The sequence below is a fragment of the Zonotrichia leucophrys genome, chromosome 13 (assembly GCF_028769735.1).
Source record: "Zonotrichia leucophrys gambelii isolate GWCS_2022_RI chromosome 13, RI_Zleu_2.0, whole genome shotgun sequence".
Lineage (NCBI taxonomy): Eukaryota > Metazoa > Chordata > Aves > Passeriformes > Passerellidae > Zonotrichia > Zonotrichia leucophrys.
This window is the reverse complement of record NC_088183.1, coordinates 6,057,741-6,085,587: the sequence shown is the minus strand read 5'-3', so window position 1 is coordinate 6,085,587 and position 27,847 is coordinate 6,057,741. Positions and strand designations below refer to the sequence as shown.

General features: G+C 43.8%; 1 protein-coding gene and 1 long non-coding RNA gene across 5 annotated transcripts in view; one reads left to right on the top strand and one right to left on the bottom strand.

The window, feature by feature from the left end:
- Positions 1–12,287, bottom strand: part of GLRA1 (glycine receptor alpha 1) — a 46,934-nt gene extending 34,647 nt beyond the window's left edge. For both annotated transcript variants that reach the window (XM_064725381.1, XM_064725382.1), the window contains exon 1: positions 11,416–12,287. In XM_064725381.1, the coding sequence (XP_064581451.1) occupies positions 11,416–11,471 (56 nt within the window). In that variant the 5' untranslated portion in view covers positions 11,472–12,287. The remainder of the gene's footprint in view (positions 1–11,415) is intronic.
- LOC135453901 (uncharacterized) overlaps positions 1–27,847 on the top strand; it is a 151,579-nt gene that overhangs the window by 11,348 nt on the left and 112,384 nt on the right. The window contains exon 3 of one of the 3 annotated variants that reach the window (XR_010441986.1): positions 2,985–3,315. The exons of the other annotated variants lie outside the window; for them this stretch is intronic. This is a non-coding gene — a long non-coding RNA (uncharacterized LOC135453901). Of the gene's footprint in view, positions 1–2,984; positions 3,316–27,847 lie in introns of those variants that run through there. 3 annotated transcript variants of the gene reach the window in all.

Here is a 27,847-nt window from a genome sequence, read left to right as displayed (position 1 = left end):
ATTCCCCCTGGATTTACAAGAAAGCAGTGCATAGGGAGCAGCCTTTCTAGAAGCAGGTAGCTAAATCTACTTTCTATCTTAGAAATAATGGCAGAAAACACCACTGGGAGTTGCAGAGGCTGATCCACTGAGGTGGATGGATTCTGTCTAACAGAGCCCCAAAATCTTCACTCTGCTTGTGACAGCTGAGCTTTGCAATGGCAGCTTAGCTCAGCACCCAAAAATTCTGTCAGCTTCCTCTGTCTTCCAGGTCTGTCTGGGCTAGTGCCTTGTGTGCTGTCTTGGGAGCTTTCTGGGGTTTTCTCCGTCCCTCAGTCCTTCCAGAACACCCTTGAAAGTCCCACAGGACTGTTTGTCTCCTGGCTCACAGAGACAAGGAGAGGGGAATTGCAGAGTGATTCCAAAATTATTGGCACTGGAAGAGAATTGGAAATTTAGTGGGGTTTGTGTTGCTCGGAGAGAAGATTTATTCTGTGAATAAACAAAGGGAGGCAAAGGCTGCAACAAACCCACCGAGGATGGAGTTTGCAGTGGTGTAAGAGTTGTCTGAGCTGAGCGTTTTAATAGCAGTCAGACAGAGGCTTATCTTATTTATGCTGCTGTAATCCCTAGTGGATCTGGCTGAGAAAGTGCCATCAGGCAATCATCACAGCAGCTACAATGGGAAGGATCTCTTCAAAGGGTCGATGAACTAGCATAATCTTTTGTGATATTAATGCTGGTGTGTAAGCAGACACCAGCAAGCCCCCGGGAGCTCCAGCCAGGAGCAGGATCTGAGAGTGGTGGAGATGAGCAGGATTGCATCCCTTAAAACAGAGCTTTGCAGGACACCTATGGCTGGTTTTTCCCAGCCTATACAGGCACTGTTTACTCTGTCTGTATCATTTTGTTTCAGCTAAACAGATGATATATTCTTATAAACAATTATATATATAAACAACCAAATATATATATAAACAACCAAATAAAAAAATTATTTGGTTTAGAATGTGGCTTTTCTGCTGTCTGGATGTGTCTGTTCACTTGATTCCTGGCTCTCCAGTTGGCTGTTTCCTTCTCTTCCTCCTCCCATTTGCATGATCCTTGAGCAATATTTTTGTTCTTTTTTTCTCTTTTTTGGCTGTGGCCATGGTTGTCCATCTAATTAAGTCCAGCATCACAAAATGCCCTGTTCTGGCTGAATGCTGATACTGAGAAATAAATTTTTCTTTTTTTTTTTCTTTTCAAAGAGGAGTGATGAAGGAATTTAATTAGCACAGGGCCTCAATTCCCTTGTCAAATAATTTAATTGTTAATCATTAATTCTGAGTGTAAAAAAATCATGTCTGGCAGCAGAAACAAACTGTTGCCAAATAAGTGTTTGCAAGGGAAATATCTCTCTGCAAAGTGTGGAAGACTCAGGTCCCTGTGAAGGTAAAGTGGTGCCACATCAGTGGCTCCAGAGAAGTGGGATCTCTGCAGGCTGGGGAGATATAGAAGATGCTTCACCCCTACCTGGCTCTGTGCTGCTCAGCAAAGGTTTCTGAAGTGGTTTCTTTGGGGTTTTTATTATTTTTGAAGCACAGCAAGCCAGAAACCTTGGCAGGGATGTGTTGGGAATAGCGTTCAGGTGAGCTGCCTCACGCATTTGTCCTTCAGATGTGATGTGTTCTTTAAGAAATATCCCAGGGGAGGGAAATATCCATCAGGTCTGAGGAGGCTGAGGTGTGCAAATAACTGCTTCCCCCATTATGTCCAAAGCCAGGCTGGGGCAGGGGGATGTGGGAGAATTCATCAGCTTTGTTTTATTGACTCCAGCGGGCTCTGAGAGGGGCAGCTGCACATCAGAGCATTGTGCTGTCCATGATTAACAGTGCAGCCTCTTCTTCCTCCTCCTGAACCCTCCCCAGGCACAGAGCAGATCCTGGAGCTCAGCAGAGCTCAGAGGATGCTGGGGCTGCCTGTCTCTCTCTCCTCCTCTGCAGCAGGAAGGACAGATTGTCCTGAAAAGAGACAGGGGCAGCCCTAAACTCTGCACCCAGAGATTTATTTCTGACTGCGCACCAACAGGTTATCTAGAGGAGAATGCTGCCAGACCCTTGCTGGGAAGGCTTGGCAGAGACTGCAAGCAGACTTTTTATTTTAATGATTAGATTTACTATCAAAATTAATAGCACAATCAATATTGATATGCAATTCAATTAAATAGGATGAAACTCATTGCCTGCCTGTTTTTCTCCATCACCTTGTCTGAATTTCTGGCCTGCAGCATTAGAGGTGGAAAGGAGATGGAACAGGGGAGGTGAATGGGAGAAGAGAGCCCCAATACTGAATTTTTGGCCTGTCCTGGTGCTGAGTAGAAGGAGCTGAGAGTGTTACAGATGTGCTGGCTGCACAGTGGTGATCTCAGTCCTCTTGGTTGTGCTCAGCTGCTGGTGTTTTACAGCCCCTGGTGTAGGGTGTACTCAGGGGGGAATTTTAAAGTGAATTCTCACAGGTGGGAAGGGAATTGGAACATGGTTGTTTTCTTAATTCAGTTGAGTGTTCATGCAGGAGAGGCAGGGAGCAGGCCTGAATACAGGAACAGGATGGGAGAGTGGACGTGTACAGTGAGACTGGGGAAATATGGAAATTGAGGACCTGGGGAGAGATTTCACTTGGAGAAAGAAATGGGCAATGAGCTGTTATTTGTCTCTATTAGTGGAAGGAGGATGGGGACAGGAAAGAAGGAGTAGGCTTGTTAGATGTTTCTGTCCTGGATGGCTGTGCTCTGCTGCTGAGAGCTCTTTAAACCGGTTCTAGCTCTTGCACCAGAAGTAACTGCATTGCAGTAGTCGCAGGATGTAATCAGTTAAAGTTTTAACCCAAAGGATCCCAAAACACTCTGAAAGGTCATTCACTACCCTATTGTCACTGGCTCCTGTGGCTGTACCTGAGGAGAGGAGCTGGGAGGCACTTTTTCATGAACCTCAGGGAATTAACCCTCTGTGGTCATTCCCATCCAGGGAGAGCTGCAACAACTTCACTGGAGTGAGAAAAATCTCTTCAGACTGCAGCATTCTGGTGTCTGTGCTCCACTGCCACGTTCCTGCAGCCCATGGCTCCTATGCCATATGGCAAAACACTCTGTCCAGAGCTATAAACCATCCCAATTACACTGATTAACTCTATGGAAAGACACCAGCACTTGGAACATTTGCTGACGCTGCCTGGACAGAGCAGTAAGAAAATAATAAATGACTAGACAATTGGCTGGGGGGAGGAGAAATCTGCATGTTGTATATAGTTGGGAATAGCACAGGGAGACCAATAAATTGTATGAGAATATGGGAATAATGCTCAGTTTTGTGCTAGGTCTGCTCCTCACAAGAATTGTGAGGTTACTCTTGCTTATCGCATGCTAAAAAGTGTTTGTTAAATTAATTTTTGAGCCACAGGCATTATCTCTAGTGACTTTCTCAACTATTCCCTCTTCCAGAAGCATCCATAGCTCTTGGAGTCCACACAGTGACTTTCTGGGGATGTATGATCCTAAGCCTGAGGCAGGTCTGAAAGCAGTTCAAACAACAGAGAAGCACAAGTCAAAGCTCAGGTTTTAAGCACTTGTGAGATAAATCCAGCAAATACCAGCATTGACTCTCACCTGTGCCTATACTGAGAGGCTTACAAAAAAAACAAAGTTATAATTGCTTTTTGTTTTTTGTGGAAAAACAAAGGGGAAAACATCTTTGCAAAGACAAAAGCATGTGTCTGTAGCTTCACACACACTCACTGCATATTCCTTTTAAAGTCAGGAGGGCTAAGTCAGATATTCAAAGTTGTGCATAAACAGCCCTCCTGAAGGCAGCAAATAAAGGAAAAAACGTCTTAACAAGATGAAACTTCATCACCTAGGTAAGAATATTCTCTTTGCTGATGTGCTCCTGATTTGGTGTTTGGATGGAGAGCTGCAATGGGAACCTCAATTGACGTCAGAGGGTTTTAGATCACAGACCAGACAAGTGTCAGAGAATTCCGAGAAGTCGTGGGTGCTCTTCTATCTATAGCTCTGCAGTCACTCCCATCAGTTCAAATAGCTCCCTACAGCAGCTTTTTAAAAATTAGTTTTGCTTTAAGGATTTATGCTGCTCATTAAGGTGGGGTAAGGATATTGTAACTTTTTTTGCTAAATCAGAAGTGGTATGAATAGAATTCTTTTAAGAGATATGACATGTAGTTCAGAGTGCTGGTGGATTTTATCTTCTGAATGTGAACTTTTTGCTGCAGATCCTTTGAAGAGGTCTCCTGAGCTAACCTGTGTTTCCTACCTGCAAAACTGGGGATCCTGTGGTAAAACTGGGGCTCTCTGATGGAATTTGTGCTGTGTAAAGCGAGTTGTGTGATGAGAGCACTCATGTTATGTTCTGATGGAATTGATCATTGTAATTGCAACACAAATGCCCTGCTGGACTTGAGTGTTCCCTCTGTGCCATCTGTGATTCCTGGTGTAATTCATCATTTATTCATGAGTAATAATGAAGTGTAACTTCTGCAAGGAATGGCCAAGCCCTGGGTCCCCTGCCCAGGAGGGATTTTCTCCTTCTCACTCTGACTTTGTTTGGTCGGGGAACTGAACAAACCAAACTCCATTTTTTCAGCCCTGGTGCAGGAGAGCAAGCTATGTTTGATGAGGCTGCTGCTTTGTCAGCCTCACTGCTGGGAGATGATTTCAAAGTCCACAGCTCTGTGTCAGGGTGTGATGGATGGGGCTGGAAGCTGGACAATGCTTACAATTCCCAGGCCCACGGGGTGGCAGGAGAGGTGGGATACACACATTTTGGGTTGTAAATGAGATCTTGGGAGAGCTGGTGCAGGAAAGAATTCTGTGTTGTTGTGTGGGTGTGTCAGCAACTATTGCCCTGGTCAGCATTGCTTCCAGAGGGTGAAAGCACTGGGAGCAAACAGAGACAGGATTGTAAACATATGCCTCAGAAAGGAAACAGGCTGTGGACAAAATTGTTATAAGGAAAGGTTCCCTCACCCAGCAAGCCAGAGGTTCTCCACTCCTCACTGAGGTAATACCTGTGGTGAACATGTCCTGCTGTAATGGGGGACTGAACCTCCATAATGGGTTCAGTCATTGCACAGCCACCAGCAGGGACATTTGGAATTAAGGCTTTTTTCAAGGGTGCTGATAACAGCTGGCGCTTGCAAGCTTTCAGGTTTTGTAACTCCCCCATAAAAGAGAGGAGGAGGGGTCTCTGCTCGAGGCTTTACACAATGCATCTTTTTACGGGCATCAGCCGAAACAAAAGAATAAAACCAACAAAATTGAAGAAATCACACCATGGTTTTGTTTGGATTTCCTGCAGCATTCCTAGCTCAGCTGCGTTTTGCTGCTGAGCCCGACTGATCCAGCCCTGATCCCCCTTGTGCTGCCGTTTAATTGATTTGTGTTGCTCCGGCCCTGCCGGGGCTGGGCGCGGGATTTGCATTCTGGGCGAGTGGTCGCGGGCAGGGCTGGGGAGCTGCTGGCAGCAGCTCTGCTCTGAAGGCAGCCCGGGATGATTGATGGCACTGCAAGCCCTGCTGTTCCAGCCATGCGACACTCCGGGGCTGGCAGCCCCTGGTGCTCTGTTCCCTCTTCACCCACCCGCAGCGAGGCGCTGATAAACACAGGAGGCTTCCCTGGCTGGCTCCTAAGGCACTTGGGTGTTTTGACCTTTTTTCCCTTTTGTTTTGTTTCATTTCTAGCAGGCTGTGAGCCTCAATGGAAGAGTTAAGAGAGAGAAATCAAAAGGAAAGCAGGGGCGCTAAAGTATTTTCTTATGTTTTGCCCTCTCTCTCAAAATCTAAATTTTGTGAGGCTTGGTAAATTAAGATTTCTGCTGCTCTTTTTGCTGGCACTTATACCCAGCAGAGCTGCATTTACAGGATGCCAATGGTGCCATGCACCAGGCAGATGTGGTGCAGTTCCCCAAATCAGCATCACTGGATGGATGAATTAATTGTCTGCACAGTGGGCAAAGCTCAGCTCCTGTGAACAATGGGTGCATCTGCCTCCATCTATTTCTGTTCTCTGCAGGCCCCCTCTGGGCTTTGGCCTTGCTGAGGGGAGGACAAATATTGTATTTCTGGATTTTTTCAGTTTTGGTGCATTAGTGTCTTGAAGCATCAGAGAGATTTAAGAGCAGCTTGGAGGTGTGTATGGGATCGATAGCACCAGATCAGCTGGACTGTATCAGCACTTTGCCCAGAGGGGAAGGGAACTGTAACATTTTGCACCAATCTTGGCTAAGAAATCCCAATGCAAACCACCTCCTTTGGAGGGAAATGGTTCCTGTTCTGTCTGCCTTTGTAGACACAAATGTAAATTGTTTGGATACTTTGGGGAAAGAGTGAGAGAAAAGAAATAGGTGAATTTTTTGTCTCTCTAAAGTGTACTGACCTGTTGAATTAGCATTAGTTTATTATGTTGGTACAATGCAAAAATGCTCTTTTTTGGGCTGTGCAAGTAGGTCTGGAAGGCAGCAGTCAGACTGGTGTTGAGTTTTCTGGTTGTGGCTGCTGCTGATCCTTCCAGTGTCTTGCAGGAAGAATTCCTGCTTCTCTCACTCTTTCCTTTTTGCTTCACATATCCCAAGCTGTGTTGGGTTTTGGTGTGTTGTTGGTTTGGGTTGCTGTCATTTTGTTGGATTTTTTTTTTCCAAACTAAAGTTATCAAAAGTTCTTGGAATTACTTGAAAAATTGAATCCAACTGTGGTGGGAGGGGTGTGCTGGAATGACATTTTAAGCTTTTGGAAGCTTATGATGAAACCTTTCTCTTGAAATGTGTGAGGTACAGGTGTAACCATAGTTCATGAAAAAAACAATTTGTGCTCTTGCTGATAGATGAAGGTCAGTAGAAACATGCTAGGTAATGACAGCAAAAGGGTAATTTACTGGAAATAGTGAAACCCTAATTTAATGTGCCACAACAGTGAGAGCTGATACAGGCAAATAAACCAGATGGAAGTCATAACTTGTAAACAGCCTATCTGTTGTGTTAACATTGATCACTTTGGAATCTCAGAAAAGCTCCAGGTTATAGAAAATAAGCAAGTGAGAATGGGTGATGTGATTTGACATAATTAAAAGCTGTGAGTTAGTGTGATTTTTAAAGCATGATTTATTTTTATAGGACTCTTGTCTTTCATCAGTACCTAAACAGAAATTCTATTCATTAGGTGGACTGACACCTTGTTTTGACACTGGAATTTGGAGAGTCCTTTTAAGCTGCATGCTGGGATGAAATGAGAACAGGCCTATCTGCTGCTTTCCTATTGCAGATGAATGATTGCTGCTCAGTGCTGGGATAATAAAGTAATTTAATTTTGGACATTGATTAACTTCTTAATTCAGACGTTGAGATCCTTTTCTATCCAGGTCAGCTCATGAGGGTTTGGTGAGATGAATTTCTTCAGCCCACAAGAGATGTTGTTTGCCCAGGACCAGGGGAGATGCACAGAGCATCAGTGCATCAGCATTTCAGTCAGAAAATGTTTTATGTAGTTTATGTTGATTTGTCTTAAATGCAAGAGTCAGGATGGATGGATCAAAGTCCCTGAAGCAGGCAAGGTCCCAGACATTTTGTGCTTTTACTGCAATGACACCAAATTAATCTTTCTTTACAGAATGATTTATAAAGATTTCTAGAATTGTCTAGATGGTCACATTTTCGAACCTTGGCTCTGTAACCCTTTTAGCAGGGTCTCTAATGGGGCTATTAAAGGTTGCAGACCAAGGCAGCTGAAGAGTATCCTTAGAACCATCTGGTCCAAGACTTGCTAAATCACTTTTATTTCATGGAGATGAGGGACTCTGCAGAGGCACAACAGGTCATAAGGCACAACTTCTAGTGGATTTTAGTTAGAATGGAAAATATTCTGTGACTGTTGACAACATCTGATACATCATTTATCTTGTGGCTCTGGAAGTCTCAGGCTGGATCTTCACTGTGTAATGTTACCTCTCCCTGCAGAGCTATAGCAGGAACCTAGGAGATATGGTGCAGGTTATTCTTATTCTTGATATTTTCAAGGAGATGAAACCAGCAGCTCTCCAGTCATCCCCTTTACTTGCCAAGACTGTTTTAGGAGATGTTTTGTTCGTGTTTTTTTTTCCTCCCTGCAAAGTTGAGGCTTCATGTTCTCAGTGGCACTTTCTTATTGCTTATCAACTGGCAATGAAGAGCTCTGTTATGACAGGAGGGAATATAAACAGGCCAGGTGGAGCAATCCAATAGGGACTGAGGCTGGCAGCAACTTTTAGCCTGTGACTCACTTGGAGCAGTTGCCTGGAATCACTCCTGCAAGCTGACAGATTGTTGTTCAGAAGGGGCCAACCCTGATCTTGAGACATGAAGGTTGTGCTGCTGATCCCTGATATTAGGACCAAAATCAGGCCCAGAGGTTTTCAAAGCCTCACGGGACAGTGTCCATTTGGGTAGGGAGGGTTAGTTCTAGGGCATCTTTTCTAATTTGACAATGTGCATTCCTACCCCAGCTTATGCAGTGGTATTTCTGGACCATTGCAGCTATGAAAATTCAATGGTACCACAGAACGTCCAGGCAAGATCATCACAGGATAAGAGAGCATTTTGTTCTGCATGAAGGAATTCACAGCTGAACACTCAGGGTGTGTAGTTAGACTTTGGGAGAATGATTGATTGTAAATGTCTCCACGGATATAAGCAGGACATCTGGAAATCCCTGTGTCCAATTTTGCCCCAAACTGTCCAATCTATTTTAAGGAACTAGCACTTTGCTTTACCTAGATACCTGTAAGGAAAGCTTGGCCAAACAAGCTGTCTTCATCTCCCATCCCAGCCCAGTTCCCATCCCTGCCCAGGTTCCCAGGAAAAGCCTGAGTCACAGCCAAGTGACTGCAGTCTGAGAGGCAGGTAGCAGGATGGGAAGTGATCTTCCATAAAGAAAGGCATGTCAGAAAAAGCCACATATCACAAATTCCTTCTAAAACATCCCAACTGGAACAGAAACAAATATTATATTGGCAGTACCATAATGTTTGCATTCACACACCAGCTGTTACTCTTTCCCATGGGGTCTTGTTTTTTAAATGGCTGGTGGAGGACATTTCTGTTAAGCAACAAATCTAGCTTTATTTTCTATATTGGCTTATTTTTCCTATATTGGCTGTATATAATTTTCCTTGGAATGCTAGATTTTCTTTTGCTTTTCTTATTTTTTTGATATATATATTTGTGGGATATATATGCTAACATACAATGGATTCTCTTTGACAGGCTGACAATAAAGCGTGGTGCACTTTGTAATTTAAATTAATGCATACTTCTCTTATGGATTATTGGATTATCAGCTTTGGGTTTGTTAAACATCATGTATGACTGAGTTTGAGTAGGAGTAATTGGCACACATAATTTATGAATGACTCTTAATTAATAAACTTCTCTTACTGAAACTGAAATAGCAAAGCTATTCCTGGACTAGAGAGGCTGGTAGATTTTTGGCCTGTAATAAATTGAACACATAACACAAAGCGAGAGAGAAAAAAAGAAAAACATTGTGTAGAGTCAGTTCTGAGCAGGAATTACTGATTAGTTTGTTTGTTTGTTTTTAAATGTATTTAAAACATTATTACCGTATAGAAACCAATTTGATTTCATCCTTTCCCTGTAATTGTCTTAAAGCATTTTCAAATATTTTTAAATGCTGATTTTAAGGAAAATAAAGTTACAAAATACCTTTTGGATGCAATATGATGTAATACCACATATCTCTATGTATAGTCTATAACATTATGAACCTTTGCATTAGAATCTGAAGTGACTGGTTTACCAGGGGTTTGAATTGCTCATGGCTGTGATGGATGTGCTGGGGACCTGTCAGTGCTTACACATGTGGTGTGATGGAGCACAAGTGTGAGCAGGATCTGCAGGACGAGTGTGCATCAATTTCACTGTCAGTGTGCATCAATTTCACTGTTCTGTCACTTCAGAGGCTTCAGTACCAGGGGCATGGCAAATGCAAGCCTGGAAACACTATTTTTTTTTCAGTTATGTGATTTTCCTTTTGCTTTCTGGTGTTTGTGTTGTTTAGTCTTGTTTGTTTTGTTTGTTTTTTAACCCACTCCTCCCAGTGTTGAACTAAGAGTTTATTGCACATCCATTTGCTCCTTGTCAGCCCATCCCACTGTGTCCTGCAGGGCTGCAATACACTTGTGACTAAGATGAGAAAGGATGACTCTAAAGTGTTGGTTATTTGGCTCTGCTTCTCAGAGATTGGTGATTTTAGTTATTTCTAGAACTCTTGTTTTACCCAACATAAACAATTACTCCTTTGAGTTCATGAGACAATCTTGCTGTCTCTGAATTTCTGTGGAATTACAGGAACAAGTGGGGATGTTCCATTTTTTTTATATCTAGAAAGACTTTTGTGTTCAAAAGGAAAGAGGATGTTAGCTCAAAGGCTGGCTAGTACTGGTCTGCTGCTGTGATTCATAAAATAATAAGTATTATGCCAGTGATTTTAAGCAAATAGTGCCTGTGTTTTCACATTAAACAACGAGATGAGACTTTGGCAAAACACAGAAGTAAGAGCCCTGCAACTGAATGGAAGGCTGAGACTGATGAGCAAGTTTAGGTCATGAAACAGGGTTTGTTTTTTTCTCCAATTGCCTATATTGGTGTTTCTCACTTGCTACAGCAGGCTGCATTTTTCATTGAAATATAGAAGCTTCTACTGTCCAATTTTTTTTTTCTATTTAATAAAAGCACTGCAAGGATAGACAGACAAGAAGCAATTCTTTAAGACTAAAGCTGTTCCTTCTATCTTAGCCTTAATGAGAAACTGAACACATCTAAATCAGAGTCAAAATACAGCTGGGGGATAATAGGCATAATTGGAAAAAGCTCCCCCCACCCCCTTTGGCTTTCATTTAGATTCTGCAAAGATAGAATATTCAAAACAGCATGAAAGAGAAAAAAATAAGTTGGGAAGGAAGGAGATTATTCTTTGCTTTTGGCGATTTTAAACACAGCCAGCTAAGGACAGAGGGTGATCCCTCAGAGGCAGGCAGTGGAAGCATCCCACGGAACTCACCTGCAATCTGAGCATGGGGAGGGGGCGAGTTGGGAATATTTACCCGGGCAAATTCAAGTGCAGCATTGCCAGCCGCCACTAGCTGTCACTTTGCAAGCAGCCGGGCTCGGTGTTTTCAGCACTGCGGTTAGCAAGATTGCGGCGCTAATTAAACGGAGTAACTCCCCGAGCCGCTGAATGTCCCGAACCTGAGGCTGGGACACAGCGAGCCCGGGGGGCACCGAGGGGAAGCAGAGGGCAGCTGGGGGCAGGGGCCGTGCCCAGGGGTTGTGCCCTGAGCTGGGCCAAGTGCTGTGCCCAGCCCGGCTGCGCTCCTCGCGTAAAGCCGAGCCTTACCTGAAGAAAACGATTGTCTCCCACACGTAGACTCCGAGCGCGTTGACGTTGCACATTTTTCCAGCTCTCGCTGTTGTGGTGTTGTCTCTTTTTTTTTTTTTTTTTTTTTTTTTGTACTCCGTGAGGGGTGGGCCGGTGGGGTTGGCCAATAAAGTAAGCGGGCACTTGGGGAGAAGCGGTGGGGAGAGCGGCGGAGCCCCGGCACGGGCGGGCTCAGCACCGCGGACAGCGGCGGGCGGGCTCAGCACCGCGGACAGCGCCCGGTGCGCGCCCGCTCAGCACCGCGGACAGCGGCGCCGCTCCCGCCTGGGCTCGGCCCTCCTCCGCCGGAGCCCCCGCCACCGCCGCTGCAGCGCCGCTCGGGGCCGGGGCTGCCCGCACGGAACCCTCCCTTCAGCGGGATGTCGCTCCGGACATCAGGCTGGCGACAGGGGCGGCCGCAGCGGGTGTAGGTTTGCCATCAGGGTGCTGGCGGTGAGGTGGGAGAGGGTGGGGGGACGCGACGACCCTCAAGAACCCAGGGTTTAATCTCCGCTGCTGGCCGGAGTGTCCTCCTAATTACATCCACAGGAATTTGTCAGTGTGGAGCCGTGCTGCAGTCCCGCTTGTGGCGCTTTCCTGCCCGCCGTTTGGCTGCTGTTGATTCCTGCTTCCTGGGCTGTTTTCCTCCCGAATAAGTTATTGCTGCTGTAGGGAAGGTGTCCCATTGCTCAGGGCTAGAGCGGAGGGGAGTGAAGGGGAAGTTTCTTGGGAAGCACTTCCATTGTGCTCGGAAAGAAAGTGGCTCAGTGTCCTCCTAATGCATCTCATCTCCCCTCTGCCCTCTCTCCCCTGCTAGGACTCGCCAGATCTTGGGAGTTTCTTGCTGCATTAATTTACTAAACTAAAAAAAAAAAAAAAAAGACAGAAAAGAAGGAAAAAAAGGAGGGGGAGGTGGAGAGAGGGAAGGCAGAGGGGAGGGGGTAACTCAGCCTCTCCACCATCCCAAGGCCCTCCTCTTAGCTGTGCTCATTGGTCTCAGGGCTGAAAAAACTACTCTAGGACGTGGTTGGATAAACGCATGTTGTTCAGCAGAGGCCGTTAACCTTTAAAGCGCTGATACGTTTTGGTTTATTTCAATTTTTTTAACCCGAATTGCTGTCTTTTTAAGAAGTCTCTGAAATCGTCTCCCTTGACAGGGCAAGCAAAACGTGCCTTAAATCTCCATCTCGTGGAAGATCTGCTTGGCTGGCAGCTGATGTGTGTTGCTGTTGGGTTTTAAGGAACATCTCTGTGTTGTGCTTCTTTTGTTGTTTAGCTTTGATTTAGTATTTTTTTCCTTTTTCTCTTTGTTTTATTTGATTGGTTGTTTTTGGTCTTTTGCATTTGGTTTTTCAAAGAGCTTTGGCAAACACCAGAGCCATCAAGGCCAGGGCAGGTAAGGAGCTTTCAGTAGTTTCTGATCACAGCTCCAGCTGTGCTCGCAGGGTGCTGAGCTGCTGGTTGGGGCGGGGAGGATTGGGCTCCTTGGTCACTTTGTCAGTGTCACTCTGCTACTTCTCATCAACTTCTGAGAATTGAAACTTAGCTCTCTTAGATAATCCAGGATTAATTTCCTTTTCTTCTCTATTGTCCCACTGTATTGGGATTATTCTTCTTTAAGTTCTGTTTTGTTTACTTGTCCTGTGCTTTGCAAAACTCCCCACGGCAAAGGTTTGATTTAACCCCTGTTTAGCTGTCATTAATCTGTTCAAGGACTCTTCTTATCCCACATTAAAGGGTGGAGGATGGCTGCTTTCTCCACCACTATTGTAGCCCCTCCGGGCTGGGAAATAACTACGTTTTTTCTTCTCCTTTTGAGTTGCATCTCAAAGGACCTTATTGCCATACTAGAATTCACCTGATGTTTTTGATCTTCTGATTTATTTTAATTTTTTTATTTTGGTTCATTTCATTTTAATTTTGTTTTGTTTTAAAGCAGTGTGTCTATGTAGTGAAGCAGACAGAAATATCCTTTGGGTCACCATTCAAAAGAAAAGAAAGACCTGCTTGGCTTCTAGCCACCGGTAGAGTCGGAATTTAATCGGATTTACTCCAGCTCCTGGGTCTCAATGTCTGGATAGATTAATAACAGGCTCTGATTTCACCTCATGGAGATTCCTGGGGACGTGATTCCATGCAGCACTCCCTGCCTGCTGCTTGCTGGCTCCTCGCTGTCCCTTCTCTCCTGACATTTGTCCCCACATGGATGAGCCTCTGTCGCTGTGCTTTTCCAGCCCCCTGTGTGCTGACAGACCAGAGGAGGAGCTCCAGACCGAGAGTGTTAACAGGACCCACACAGCAGAAAAGAAATGGTCTTTCTCTGTTTTGTTTTTTTTTACTGGGAAGCAGTACAAAGAGCAGGAAGCAGAATCATCTCTTGGCATCTGCGGGTTAATTGTAGAGGCTGTCAGCCTTCTTGTTCCCTTAGAAATGGAAATGGGCTCTGTAGGAGATAGGAATGTCTCATGTGATATTTCCCTTGCTTGCAAGTTTGATCTTTATACCAAAGGAATCTGGGTTTGTCTCCTCTTGTCCCCACTTGCTGCCCTTGCACTCTCTTGGGCCAGGAGAGCGGGGGGGTTTGTGCTTTAGATCAAAAAAGCAGATAAATCTGTATTTATATAGGATAAAGAGTCTTCTTGGCTGTTAGTGTTGAAGGGTCTCAAAACTGCTTTTCCCAGGGAAAGAACTTCTCTGCTTTGCTGTCATTTCTCCTGGTGATGATGGTGACCTGGGGGCCCAAGGACTCTTCAGGTGATATTCAAATATTTCTTCTTACTGGAGAGAAACCGGAGCATTGTTTGCTTTGAAATTTGGAGAAATGCAGGAAAAACCCAGGTTGCAACAGAGAATTGGAGTGGGTCTAGGCACTGAGGTAATTTAGACCAGAGAGTAAAAAAAAAAATGTGAATTTAGGGATATAAGTTCTGCATGTTTTATTGGGATGGCACCAAAAGTACCCGCACATTCTGCTTTACATTTTTGCATGTGCTGTGCTGTCTCACTCTTAACTGCTTGCCTTGGTACAGTGCCCTGCACTGTGCTATGTGAACATGTCAGGCCTTGGCCAGGATGATTTCTGATCCTTAGAATTCACATCCTCTGATTTAACCCTGGTGGCTCCAGAAACAGCCTCACTGACATCCATCTGTACTTTCTGTGTTCTGTAGGTCCTGATGTTCTTTCATCTGTAGATATCTCTGATGAAGTTTCCCACATTTGTTCTGTACCATGTCAGATATTTAGATTGTCTTCTGTTCTCGAAGAAGTTAAGGGCAGATAAACTGGAAATCGAATAATGTCTGCAATCAATTTTATCACTGCTACTTTAAGTCACCCTTGTCATCAGGTACTTCTCTCCCTGGGTCTGTCCTGACTCCCTCTTAGACCAGGTTTTAGCTTTCTGCTTGGTTTTGCTGCAGTGGTTTGTGATTTATTTTTTTAGGGGAAGGGTTCACTTGCCAGGTCTGCTCCTTTTCAAGCAAAGTCCAAATGGTTTTGAAAGGCATTAGTCTTTCTCTGGTGGCACTTGCACAAATTCAGAGTTGAAGATAACTTATCATTATGTCAAATGAGGCTCTAAAAATTAGAATTACCTGCTGCATGTTCATCTTGTTTTTAGTTTCAAAATAGGTGAGTCTTGTAAAACTCTCTTGTAGGTGAAATTGTCTGGGAAGATTCTTTGTTATCTTCTTTTTGGGCTGTGAGTGATGGATTCTCTTCAATGTAAGACACCACAAAGACAATGGTTTTTATTTGTTTTTCAGCACTGAACTAAAACTTGGGGACATCTGCTGAGAAGGGTGTGTATGAGGACTAATAAAAGCCAGGGAATATCAGTTTTTCCTTTATGTGGCTCCTCCCTGATCCTTTCCCTTTGAGAATTCTTTTCTGTGAAGAAAACTATTCTTCCTGGTTGGCTGTGGCTTCATTTTGATTTTGATAGTTGACAGAATTGCTTAAAGACAAGGAAAACAAAAAACGCCTTGGAAATCACCCTGTAATGGGGTGACCATGTCACCTCTATGCTGAGAATTAACCTAAAGATTCATTCACAACTGCAAGTTGATTTCATTCCTGATCTATTTTCCATCTCTGGATTTTACAGTAGGTAGACTCATTTTAGACTCTTCTTGCTTTTTAGAATTCAAAATCTGATAATAAATTCATCCTGGTGATAAACTCCTTCCAGTTGACCATGCACTGCCTTCCTTCCTCAGATAAATGATAGAATTTTTGGTAAAGAGGTGGCCAGCACAGCAGTAAAGTACACTCAGCATTATCCTGGGAATACAAAATCCATTATTGTCAGTTTGTTCTTTGGAGAATGGCTAATGAGGAAACAGTGCCCCAAGAACTTGGATTCTGCTTCCCAAGGCAGAGATTCAAATTGCTACAGCAGCACTACTTGCCTTTTTGACACTGAGCAAATGAAAAACAAATTTTAAATTAGAGTTAAGTTCACAGAATTTTACAAGGTTCTATAAAGTAATTTCCTATTCAGCTAATTTCCATGTCGAGTAAGCTATTTCTATGCAAGATGGTTCAAGTAAATACAATTTTCTTAGAAACTTGAGAACCTGGAATTCTTTTTTTTTTTTTTTTTTTTTTTTAAGAAAGTAATTGCTGGTAAAAAACCACCATAAAGTGTTTCTGCAATAAAGTGCAGAAAAAGATTCTTTACTTAAAAGATGAAAGAATTAACTGGAACTGTTAAGGTCCATCTTCCACTATTTTTGGAAGTATCCATAGTCTAAAAATATTTTTAGAATTGAACACTGATGAAAAGTTTTGTAAATTCTCTTTTGATATGCATTGGCTCTTTGGAAAACAGTCACTGGTATCTTGTAAGGGAAATTCAGCAGCCCAAGACTGGAAGGCTACAAGGGATGGAGGTGAGGGATTTGTGGTGTAGGTGATTGATATTTTTGACTGAAATTCAGAACAAATATCACAATTTGACAGCCTATTATGCCATGTGTTTTTAAAATTACAAGTCTAACTATATTTGAGATTTGCACCTACAACTTCCCCTGCAGACAGAGCAGTTCCATGGATTGTCCTTGACCTTCCCACTCCTGGGCACTTTATTTTTTGATGAGTAGGAACTGATTTCTCATCATGGGAAACATGGACCCCATGAGCCTGGTGACATCCAAGCTGTGATCACGGACTCTGGAAGGGCAGTGGAGCCCTGGGCTGGGATGGCTTTGTGACACACTTTGCAGTGTCATGCAGGAGACCAAGCAAAGATCTCACTTTGTGTAACATGGTTTGAATGTGTGTTTGTCCTCCCATGCCCAGGTTAAGGCAGTAATCTCTGAGGAAGAGGAAATAAAAAAGAATGGATGGTTGTTTCCCCCTAGGAGTGCTGAGTTATTAATAAATTTCCATGTCTCATGTGTCACAAAATGACACTCGAGCTGTGAGTAGTCTTGCTGAGCATCACAGGCTTGTCATGGTTACAATTTATGTAGTGTCTTGCAGTAAGAAAGCAGCAAGGACCTTACAGCCCTACAAAAATCACACTGCTAGAATTACAGTGCAATCCTAAAAGAAATTGCACTTCCTCTAGAAACCTGCACTACTTAGGTTAATTGTTTCTGACCTGTACAGAACAATTACCAGGCCATTCCCAAAAATCCTGAAGTATAATTTCTTTCAATAATTTTCACCAATCTTTTTTTTTGTTACATTACTATGTGAATGAAAAGAAGCCAAAGATACTTTTACAGCCAGTCTTGTCAGAACTTCTTGGAAGTAGTTGGAAATATTCTGCAGTTGTAGGAAATATTAACTTACCTTTTAGTGTTGAGCCTATTGCTCCTGCCCTAGCTGCCCTCAAGTACTGTGGGAAATTGAACTTTTCTACCCTTTATCTTGCTTTTAAATGAAAGAAACTCTCTATTTATTTTGTTGTGAGCAGGCACCAGGTTTTGCAGAGGTGTAGAAGGATTCAGAGCAGACCTAGAGTTATTCACATTACCCTCTTCATTCCTGTTGTCCTGGAATAAAAACAAGCAAAACAATACTTGCTCAATTAAAAAAAACCCACACCTGTCAAAAAAAAAAAATCTCCAAACTAAAAACATATAGGAGGATAAAGAGGGAAATAAATGGAAACAAATACATTGAACACTTTCATTGCTTCACTTGTCTTGTGAATTCAGTAGAGTGTGTGTGGGAAACACCAAGAGTGGAACCCTTTAGAGGAAAAGTTTGACTGCAAACGACAGACTTGGAAAGGAAATTGAGAAACAACCAGTGATGCTGAAGTGGTCCCTCAGTGTCCAAATGCTTGGATACAGGAGCATCCTCTTACATGCCCCAATTCACTCATAGGACCAAGCAGCAAAATTTATCTTCTGGAGTGAAAAAAATAATCTGCATTTTTATATTATTGTTATTTTTTAAAAGCCTTTGGCAAGATAAATATTTGCATGTCAGACATCTTAAAGGATAAAAAAAATCCTTGTAGGATCCTTCCTCTCTTAGACACTGGAAAGGGATTGATTCTCCATCTGTTTTAATGAAGCCTTTTGGCTTTGAGGGTGAGGTATGGAACCACTCTTGTTCAGGATCCCAGTTGCTGCAAGTGTTGATGACAGGCTGGGGTTCACATTGCATTAGCAAAAAAAGGGCTTTTCACCCATCTGAGGTGCCTCCAGCCTTGGTGGCACAACTGAGGTGTCACTGTCAGCAGGGACTTCCCTCTGCTAGGATGTGATTCCTCGTTCAGTGTCACAGTCCTCATGACCTGTCCCAGTTTGTTATTTTACTCACATGGGAGTGGCAGCTTTGGCTGTTCCATAGCCACTCAAAGCAATCCTGTCATCCCTAGTGGGCTGAGCAGGGATTTTGAGAGGTCGTTAGGCAAAGGATTTATTACCCAGCTTTATTTTATTGTTTAAAACTGTGGACTTGCAGGAATTCTCCTGAGCATCAGTGACTTGGGTGATTTGCTTGGCCTTCACAAAAGCCTCTTGTTTCTGCCCCCGTGTTCCAGGCAGAGAGGGCTGATGTAGGGCTGGGTTAGTAAGGACGCCTCAGCACCAGATTTACTGATAACTGTAAGTCCCAGAGGGAGGTAAAAGATGCCATTTGAAAATCTCAGCTGGGCTGGGTGAGTTGAGATGCTTACCTCACCTGAAATCCTTGCCTCAGGTGTGCTATCTGTGCCTCAGGTAGAAAGAGAGAGAACAGAGAATTTACCACATTTGCTAAGTTGCTTGCTATTGCCTTGGGCTATGTATTTCTTTGCAGCTTGCTGAGCTAAACCCTGTGACAGGTACAAGGCCTTTTTCATGCCCTCCCTCAGCTCAGTGTTCGCCCAGGGCTTGGACAAAATTCCCCTCCTGCCACCCCCAGGGTGTGCAAAGTTTGTTCAGTGAGCTCTGATTCCAACATTTGGTCTGACACAACTGATGGTTCACCAGCTGGAGAAGGGGATTAGCATGGGCCACTCCTGGGGTTCAGCAAAGGGAATTTGGCAGCTCTCAACAATGACTTATCCTCTGCCAAATATGATTGGAGTGAGTGTTCCTCTGTGGACAAGCTCTGCTTGATCATAGCACGTGATAAAGCTCCTCCTCTAAATGACTGCCACCATTAATGAATGGAATTCCTTGATTTTCCTAGTAACTTCCTCTTGCACAGTGAATATTCCTACAGGTGCATGTTGGAGAATCTTAGATCTCAATTCTTTTTGCCCTAAATGCAAGATTGCTTTTTCTGCCAGAATCAAAATTTTCTTCCCTCTTCAAAATGTTAAAATCACCATGGGTTCTACCAGCTCTCCAGGCAGGCAGCTTCTGTGTCTACAGTTCAGACACAAAACCAAAGTGCTACTGCTTGCAAGTTTTGCAGCATTGCTCTGTTGCTGCTTTTACACGCTCTGGGCTGGAAAGCCCAACATTGCAAAGCTTTTGCAAATCTCTGCGAGCATCAGTGGCCTCTGTTGAAAGGAATGAATGCAAAAACTCAGGGTGTAAACAGAATGTATTATATTGTTTTTGTAAAAATACACTAGCTCTGGGGTTTTTTTCCCCCAAGCATCAATACAATTATTTGTAGTAAAAAAAAAATCAGTGTGTTACCATGAATTTTTCCTTTGGACAAATCAGAGAAAAGAAACTCCAGCCTGTTCATAATGTTGCACCACATTGGCCTTTTTGTCTTCTATAGCTTTCCCTTCCCATGAAAATAGTTCTCTGCCGAGGCAATTGAACAGAACAGAAGTGATTTATGTAGTCTGTGCAAAGAGAAAAGGCTTTGTTAGATTTCAGGGAAGACATGGAAACACCCGGGGTGAGAAACAGCTTGGCTGAGAGATGGGAATCACAATGCTCTCATTAAATCCCCAGCCCATGGCCAGGCTGGCCTCACTTTGCATTTGCTGCCTGATTACCGAGTCCATGGAGCTGCTGTCTGGAAACAAAAAGCAGTAAATCAAAGCAATGGGCAGCTTTCAAAGGGGACTGGAGGATGCCATGTTCTCCTTTGGCTGGTTGTCTAACACCAAAACTTGTCCCTGCACATTTCTGCTTGCACGCGAAAGTGCAAACACACCTCAGCTTTTTAACTCTTCATGCCATGTTATCATGGTCTAGGAGAGACTTCTTATGGAAACAAATCTTCCATTCTCCTTCCAGCTGACTTATCCGTGGGAAAATCACTCCCTTCAACTGGTAGGGAATTTTGTTTGACATTGTGGGCTGTGAATGGGAGAGAAAAGGAGGGAGTAGCCTTGGTTTGAAGCAGTTTAATTAGACATTAGGCAGAACTTTGGAGACAATCACCTGACTACAGGTTAGTGCCTGTATAAATTATACACAAAATGCTTTTTTAACTTTGCTTTTTAATTGGTAAAATACCATCTTTTCCTCAAAAAGTCTGCACTATTTTGGTGGAAGGCTGAGGAGGAATCCAGTATGAAATTGCAATAACAGAAAGTGGACAAAGTTCTAAACAAAACTGGGGTTACAGTGGACTTTGGGCAGTCTGACACTGCTCCTGGCAATGAGTGATGTGATGTATTTATTGTCTGATAAATTCCACTTAGCATTGCATCAGCTATCCATAGAGGGTGTGCCTATACTGGATAAAATCTGGGACCTCTGGGACCTTGTGTGTTAAAGTTTGTTGGCCCAATAGACTGGCTCACTTGGCAGTGCTGGATGCTAGAAATCAATACAGCTGCTCTTGCCTTGTCCTAGCCCAGGAAGGGAAAGCTCCAGGGACTGATTAAGTTCTCTTTGCTGAAAAAGCTACTGCATCCTGAAACATTTTAAATAAATGCCATGCGTCTACAGGTAGTTCTGCATTTAATTCAGGTTTTATAAGAGGTTTGCTGTACACTAAATAAATGCAACTTGATTATAAATAGCTTACTCACTGTAAACACACATCTTATTTAATAGATTGTACATCTCATTATGCTGTTCTCATACTGTTTCTTAATTAGTAGGGTGAGCTGTCACAGTGAATTGTCATTGGCCAGGCTTTCTTGCTGCTGTTGTGACTAAATTCAGTTATCCATTTACCACCATAGTCCCAGAAACAGGCATTTACTTATGAAATGTTTTAATAAGCCAGATAACATTTGTGCTCCTTTTCACTTGGCTCAAAGATGTTTTATTTCATGTCCAAAGCCCTCAGTGGCATCAGCTGGCCAGACTGTCCCATGGGGCTCTGAGGAGGAAGAATCTCTGGGAAAGGCATGAGAGGTGTGGGTGTGGAGTGTGTTTGACAGATTACCAAATTTGTAGGTGCCCAAAGATTTTGAACACCTCTTCCTCTCCTGCCTTGTGCTCATGAGGAGTCAGAGTGAGGGTTTGGAGAATTTTGGCTGTGCTGGTGGCTGGGTTTGTGTGTGGGCTGTGAGTGTGGTACTTGTGCCAGCCCTGGTGATGGTGAGTGCAAGTGACACGTGTCTGATGAGTCAGGTCTGTCCCTACGTGCCCCTCAAGGATTCAGGACTAAAATATCACTGAGGACCCATTTGGGAAGGGAGCTGGAGCTGCCTCAGGGCCAACACGTGAGTTTCTTTCCTGTTCCAAGCACCAAACTGGAAGGGTCATGCAGCTGGAAATGTGCCAACACCTCATACTTGCATGTCTACGTAAATCTACATGTCCATGTCTATTTTATGTGCCTGTGTTTATCATGAGCAACAAAAACACCCTTTCCCCAAAGAAACTGAGAGAGTTGGTTTATGCTGCCCTGTGAATGATTTAGGTGAAACTTCATGCACATGACTTGTGTGGTTACCAATTACCATTCCCAGAGGAGGAGCAGGAGGAGGGAGAAAAGGGGAACTTGGTATGATGGGAGTTAATAATCAGTTTAATTCACAATCTCCAGCTCTTCAAAGGAGTTGCTAATAAGTGTTTGTCTTCTCTTTCCCTCCCACTCCATTCCCCTTAGGAGCCTAGTGAGAGACATAGACAGCACTGATCAGAGAAGGCAAATTGTAAAGGAGGGAAGAAATCCCCAGTGGAAACTCTTTAATCTGCCTCTGGAAAGGCCAATTTGTGTTAATAGGACAAAACTGTAACGTTTAATATTAATTATAGGGACTGGGGGAGGAGCACATGAAGGATGGAAGCAGAGAATAGACTGGAGGGAAGGAGAGATCCCATTGCAAGAGCTTTTTGCTTTACCAGGAAACAGAGCAGCCAGATAAACTCTGTTTTTCCTGTCAGTGAAGGAATGTTTATCTGCAGCAATCCAGCTGGATTCTGCTCCCAGCAGAGAAGTTTCAGGTGTTGCAGACAGACCCTGCTCCTCTGTGTGCCCCAATGCACTCAGTGGACATTGCTGAGCTCAGGCAGGGTCTGTGTAAGATGAGGAAAATTGTGTGGAGTGGATTTCATTGCACAGAAATCCCTGCTCACCTGGGCTCTGGAGCAGCTCAACCTGGCCAAGGAAAGGGACCTTTCCCTCTCTGAGGAGCCCACCTCCAGAATTTCTAACTGGGCATTGTGGGCAGAGAGCAAAGGGGCAGGAATATTCTGAGGGCAGCAGGGACTTGCCTTGCACGCCTGAATTAATGCAGCCCTATCAGTGTCAGCTCCTGCTTCTGCTGCTCATCTCAGCTCTGCATTTGGCACCCATTCCTTCCCTCCAAAGTGTGATAAAAAGATGATAGGAGATTTAATTTCCAGAAAGGGACACCCAGGCAGGCAGCAGGATGCCAGCTGTTGGTTAGATTAATGTGGGAAGTTTTCCTTATCAGATGTTTGGAGTCTCTGTTACGGATAAGCAATGTCTCAAAAAAAAAAAAAAACATATAAATGTCCCTTTGCTGATGAAGCATCTTGGTGATGTTCCATTACAAGCAGGATGAACATGAGCTGGATTTCATCTGACCTTTAAATTACCTCCATTTTATCAGTTCAATTTCATCAGCAGCTCCTTTGAGAATGAGCTCCCACTTGGAATTAATAGATTCCTTCACTGCAGGAAGCTGACAGGGGCCTGTGAATAGCCCAGGCAGAGAGTGCTGTTCCAGAAGAGATCACATCTGGAGAGAGGAGCACTCTGACACATGGGGAGGTGCCTGGCAGGGCTGTCTCTGCCTTGATAAGGCTGTGTTCCTTATAGGAGAATGTTCATTACAAATGGTGACAGTGGCATAAAATCCTCATTCCATTTTCTCTCATCTGCCAGACCTGGGGGGGCAGGAGACCGGTTATGTCCTTAGCATCTAAGAATAAAAGAAAAGAACTTTGTAGTTCTGGAGATAGAAACCAAATGACTAGGTGTGTGAAGGGGTTGGATCTGGGGATTGTTAGGGAATGATACTGGATTTTTTTGTTTTCTGTGGTGCCTAGCGCTGATTGACTTCTGTTACACCTTCCCAAGGCTGACTTTAGCAGCAAAAGCCACCAGCCAAGGGCAGCTCTTGCAGTGAAGGTTTCCTGGAGGGTGTTCTGGGCTTCCATCCCTCTCACATATTGGCCTGCCCCTTGCTGGCACCACTTGTGGGACAGAAAGAGACTTCAGCAAACACCCAGGCTTTGCCACTCCCCTCACAGAGCTGTTCATACCAAAACCACCACAGTGAGTGGAGTTTAAATCTCACAGACAGATGTGTCCGGGGGTGAAATGATGCAGGGAAGCTCAGGAGGCTCAAAGCTGCTTTCCTGGCCCCAGGGGAGCTGGAGGTTGTTCTGTCTGTGATGGTTCTGAACCTCAGCAGTGTGGGGAGGGACAGCTCCCAGGACCTGCATGGTACAGAGAGGATGTGAGGGGCAGCCATGGGCTCCCAGCAGAAGGTTCCTTCATGTTTAGCTGAATTCTTCTCCTGAGTGACCTTTTGGGGTGTGATTAATCCCTGGGCTATGCATGCACTGATGGGTTTTGTTGTCTAGACTGTGCTTTGTCGTGTCAGTTCCTGGCAGTCTCATCTACATCCAAGTGAAACATTTTTGGGTGTTTTTTTCATAGTTTTCATTTTTTTCATGGTGCTTTTAGAAAACTCGACAGTGAATCATAGTCATAATATCATGTATTGTCTTCCACAGCCATTTTTAGGTTGATCCATATATTTATATTGCAGGATGTCACCTCTGATTGAACCTCCTTCCTTGCATCACCTTTAGGGCTGCTGCAAACAAAGATACTCCTGCATTTGGTGAGGAAGATGGAGTTTTATAATGGAGAAATAGCCTGTTGATAGTAGTTAATCTCCTTGTTTAAAGAAAAAAGAGCCATTTCATCTTCTAATTTAATGATAAATTGCAGTGATTCATCAGGGAAGGAGGGTTTATTAATAGAGAGGATAATAAATGGGCTGCAGAGAGATATGAGAAAATAGTTTTGTCAAATAAGGGATTTAGGGGGGGAAAAATGCAGAGCTTGAAGTCAGAACTGGAATCTTCAGAATCATTGTACCTCTCTGTACCCCTCACATCAAATCAAGGACCTTCACTCCTCGTGTCAGACTTGCTGCTTTAGGTTAAATTCACACTGTAAATGATCCAAGAACAGAAACACCTACAGACCTCTGACACATCTCCAGATCCAGAGGAGGAATGAAAATACTCTAGGAATGTTCTGTGTTGAGGGGAACTGGAACTGTCTATGAATTTGGGTTGAACTAAGGGAATTGTTTCTGACAAGACTTCCAACTGTAAGATAAAAAAATACAAAGTACCTTTTCTTTGATAGAAAATGGGTTTTGGAATTCCAGGATCTGGTATTCACTTTGCAGAGATGGTGTAGGCAAAGCCACCCATGCAGTCATCTCCCTTCAATACATGAAATGGGATTTTTCTTAGGTTTGGGTTAATAGGAACTGAACTTTGACATCTGCCCCTGCAAATGCTGTTTAAATTTGCCGAGGACAAAAACTGGGGATGAGATTTTCTAAAAAGTCACTGGCAAAGCCCTTGTTGTTAAGAAATGCTTGCTTAGCAGTGAAGATAAACTCTCCTTTTCTCCAGATAGAGGGAAAAGTAAATCTGCATTTCCCTTTTCTAGCAGGGCTTTTATTGAAGAAGAACAGGCAGAAGTTGATGATCTTTTGAGAACATCTACCCCTTCCTGTCCTTTGCTTCTCTCAGGAGAGACTGAGGTAGAATATATTTCCTGTAGGGCGCTTCAGAGGTTCCATTTGGACACATAAATGAGATCCTTTAAAGTGTTGTTTTGGTGAACAAAAAAAAAGTTACATTTTGATCAGATTTTGTGTGTTTTTTCCCCATTTGGGCCACCAGCTAAACTGATTCTCCAGCTCCCAGCTGTTTTCCAGGCCACAGTGCTGCTTCTGACCAGCATTGTGAAATGGGTGATCCTCCTGATGCTCGTTAACAAGCAGTTATTAATTGTGCTTGCTTTGTGCCTCCTTTGAAAGAGGAAAAAGGTTGGGAGGTGCAATGCTCAGCTCCTCTTTGCCTTGGAGGAGAGCAGAGGAGAATGTGGGTCAGCAGAGGCATCACCTGCTGTGCCAGGGGATGGCTCCCGTGTCCGTGCTGCTATTTCAGGAAACAGATTAGAAAAGGGGAGGGAGAGGGAAAATCCCTCTATTAACAAACTCATTAGTGCTGGGACAAGGCAGACCAAATTGCTCTTCAGAAAAGCACTGTCTAGCTGGATTTATTATTCTCTGTAATTAGGGCCAAAACAGGATGGAGTGTGGTACAAGCAGGGGCTGAGAGAGGAAATGTGGCCTGTTCAAAGCCAATTATTTGTAATTACTCGAGTCGAGTTGTGACATTTACACCAAGGAGAGAATAAGATCACAATGGTATTTCCTCACATCAGGAGGCTGTGCTGTGCTTGCAGGCTGTCTGCAGACCAGAAACACCGTGAGGGAGAGGGTTTAAAGGGATTTCTGTGAGACAGATGAGAGGTGGGATGTCTGGGCACATTTGTATGCTGATATTTAGGGTTGCACCTGGGGAGGTGGTTATTTGTCTTGGATTGGATATTTGTCGTGGATTGTATGGACCCGGCAGCTCTGGGCACCATTCACAGGCTGGCAGAGGTCAGAGCTGGGCATCCTCAAAGAGAGCCTTGTATGGAAGTGACCCCAAGCCTCAGTCACAGCTGCTGCTGGATCCCACAAAGCTTTCCAGGGAGGATTTTCTCTGCTGGATTTGAGTTCTCAGTGCCCTGCAGTGACTGCTCTGGCAGCAAAGAGAAGGGCAGAGCCTCCCATGGCAGGGAACAGGAGCTCCAGCTTCACCTGCCCCAGCTGAGCTGCCAGCAAAGCTGTCCATGGCAGAAATTGGTGCAGAAGGGAATAAAAAGGGTTTCCCCAGGGAAATTTGCCACTTAGTGCCTGCCCAGGAGAGGCTCTGCAGGCACTAGTTGCAAAGGCTTTTGTCTCTGCCTCTTCAAACACAGCAGCCTGAGGGGTTTCTTTGAAAGAGGCTTTTTGGTGTGCTGCTTTCAAGCGGCAGGAGATGTGTGCTGGAGCTGCAGGTGGTCAGCTCCACTCGGAGCAGTGTGTTTGCAGGGCTGGCAATCCCAAACTCCCTGAGCAGAGAGGAAACATCAGAGAGATTTGAGGCTTCTCCGTGCCAGGATGTGGCCTGGACTCTGGAAACAGCACAAACTCAAAATGCTTTCATCACAAAAGTGTAAGCATCTCTGTGGAGATCCACAGCTGGCCTTAAAAGTGACCTTTTTTTTTTTTTAAATATAAGTTATTAATCAGAGTATAATCATATTTAGTTTAAGTCTTCTTGAGTTTAGCAGTGTATGCCTAAAATCTATTTAAAGCAAATATAATAAAAACTTCATCTGATGGTGTTCCCCTACTCCTACGCCTCCCTCAGTGGCAGTTTGGTGCTGCCTCTGGCACTCTGCCACCCCTGGTTTCTCCTGTTGACTTCCTTCCTCTGTCCCAGTTGCACGTGCTCAAACCTGACTTTGCCTCCATGCTCCTCCTTGCTCCTTCTTCCTCCTCCACTGGAGAAAGAGGTTCTGTTTGAGCCTCCACTGTTTGATGGAAGATGCTGTTCATGTGCAGCCTGCAGAAAAATCAACAACATATAGTCCCGTACTTTTTTGCCCTCCTTTCAAGTATTTGAATATGTGAATTCTGAGACAGCTCCTTCACCTTTCCCCGTCCTCCTGGGAGATGCTGTTTCTCTGGGTGTGCCCCTGCTGCAGCACAGTCAGCCTTAAATCAACTTGCTTGGACCTTTGGAGCTGTCAGGCCCTCTGCAGCAGTTTGGCTGCTGCATTCCCAGGGCTGCTCTGTGCCAGCCTGTGGGTTGTGGTGCCTTCCAAAGTGACCACAAGCCTTGTGGCAGGTAGGACAGTGTGACAAAGTCATGCAGGTGTTCTCTGAGTTCCCTACAAGCACAGGTAATGGTAACAAAAGGCTTCCGAGGCAGCACAAAGAGGTGTCCCATGTCCTCAGAGAGCTCCCTTGCGCATGTTTGAAGCTCTCTTCATTGTTTTTAGTTTTGAATCCTCTCTGGGGCAGAGAAAATGCCATTCTTTGCACATCCCTGGTACTGCCAAGTTGGAGAGAGGGGCACCTGTGGTGGTGTTCACAGGGGTCCCAGGACGAGGGAAGAGATGAGAATCTTGACTCCATGTTTCAGAAAGGCTGATTAAATCAGAAAGGCTGATAAATAATAATAAGGCTGATAATTATAAATTAATTATATGTTATTATATATTATATATTATATATTATATATTATATATTATATATTAATTATATGTTATTATATATTATATATTATATATTATATATTATATATTATATATATGTTATATTAATTATATATTATTAATGAATGATAAATTATCAGGCTGATAAATCATAAGGCTGATTTATTATTTTATGATATATATTATATTTTAAAAATATATATATACTAAAACTATACTAAAAGAATATAAGAAAGGATTTCAACAGAAGGCTAGCAAAGAATAGGAAGGAATT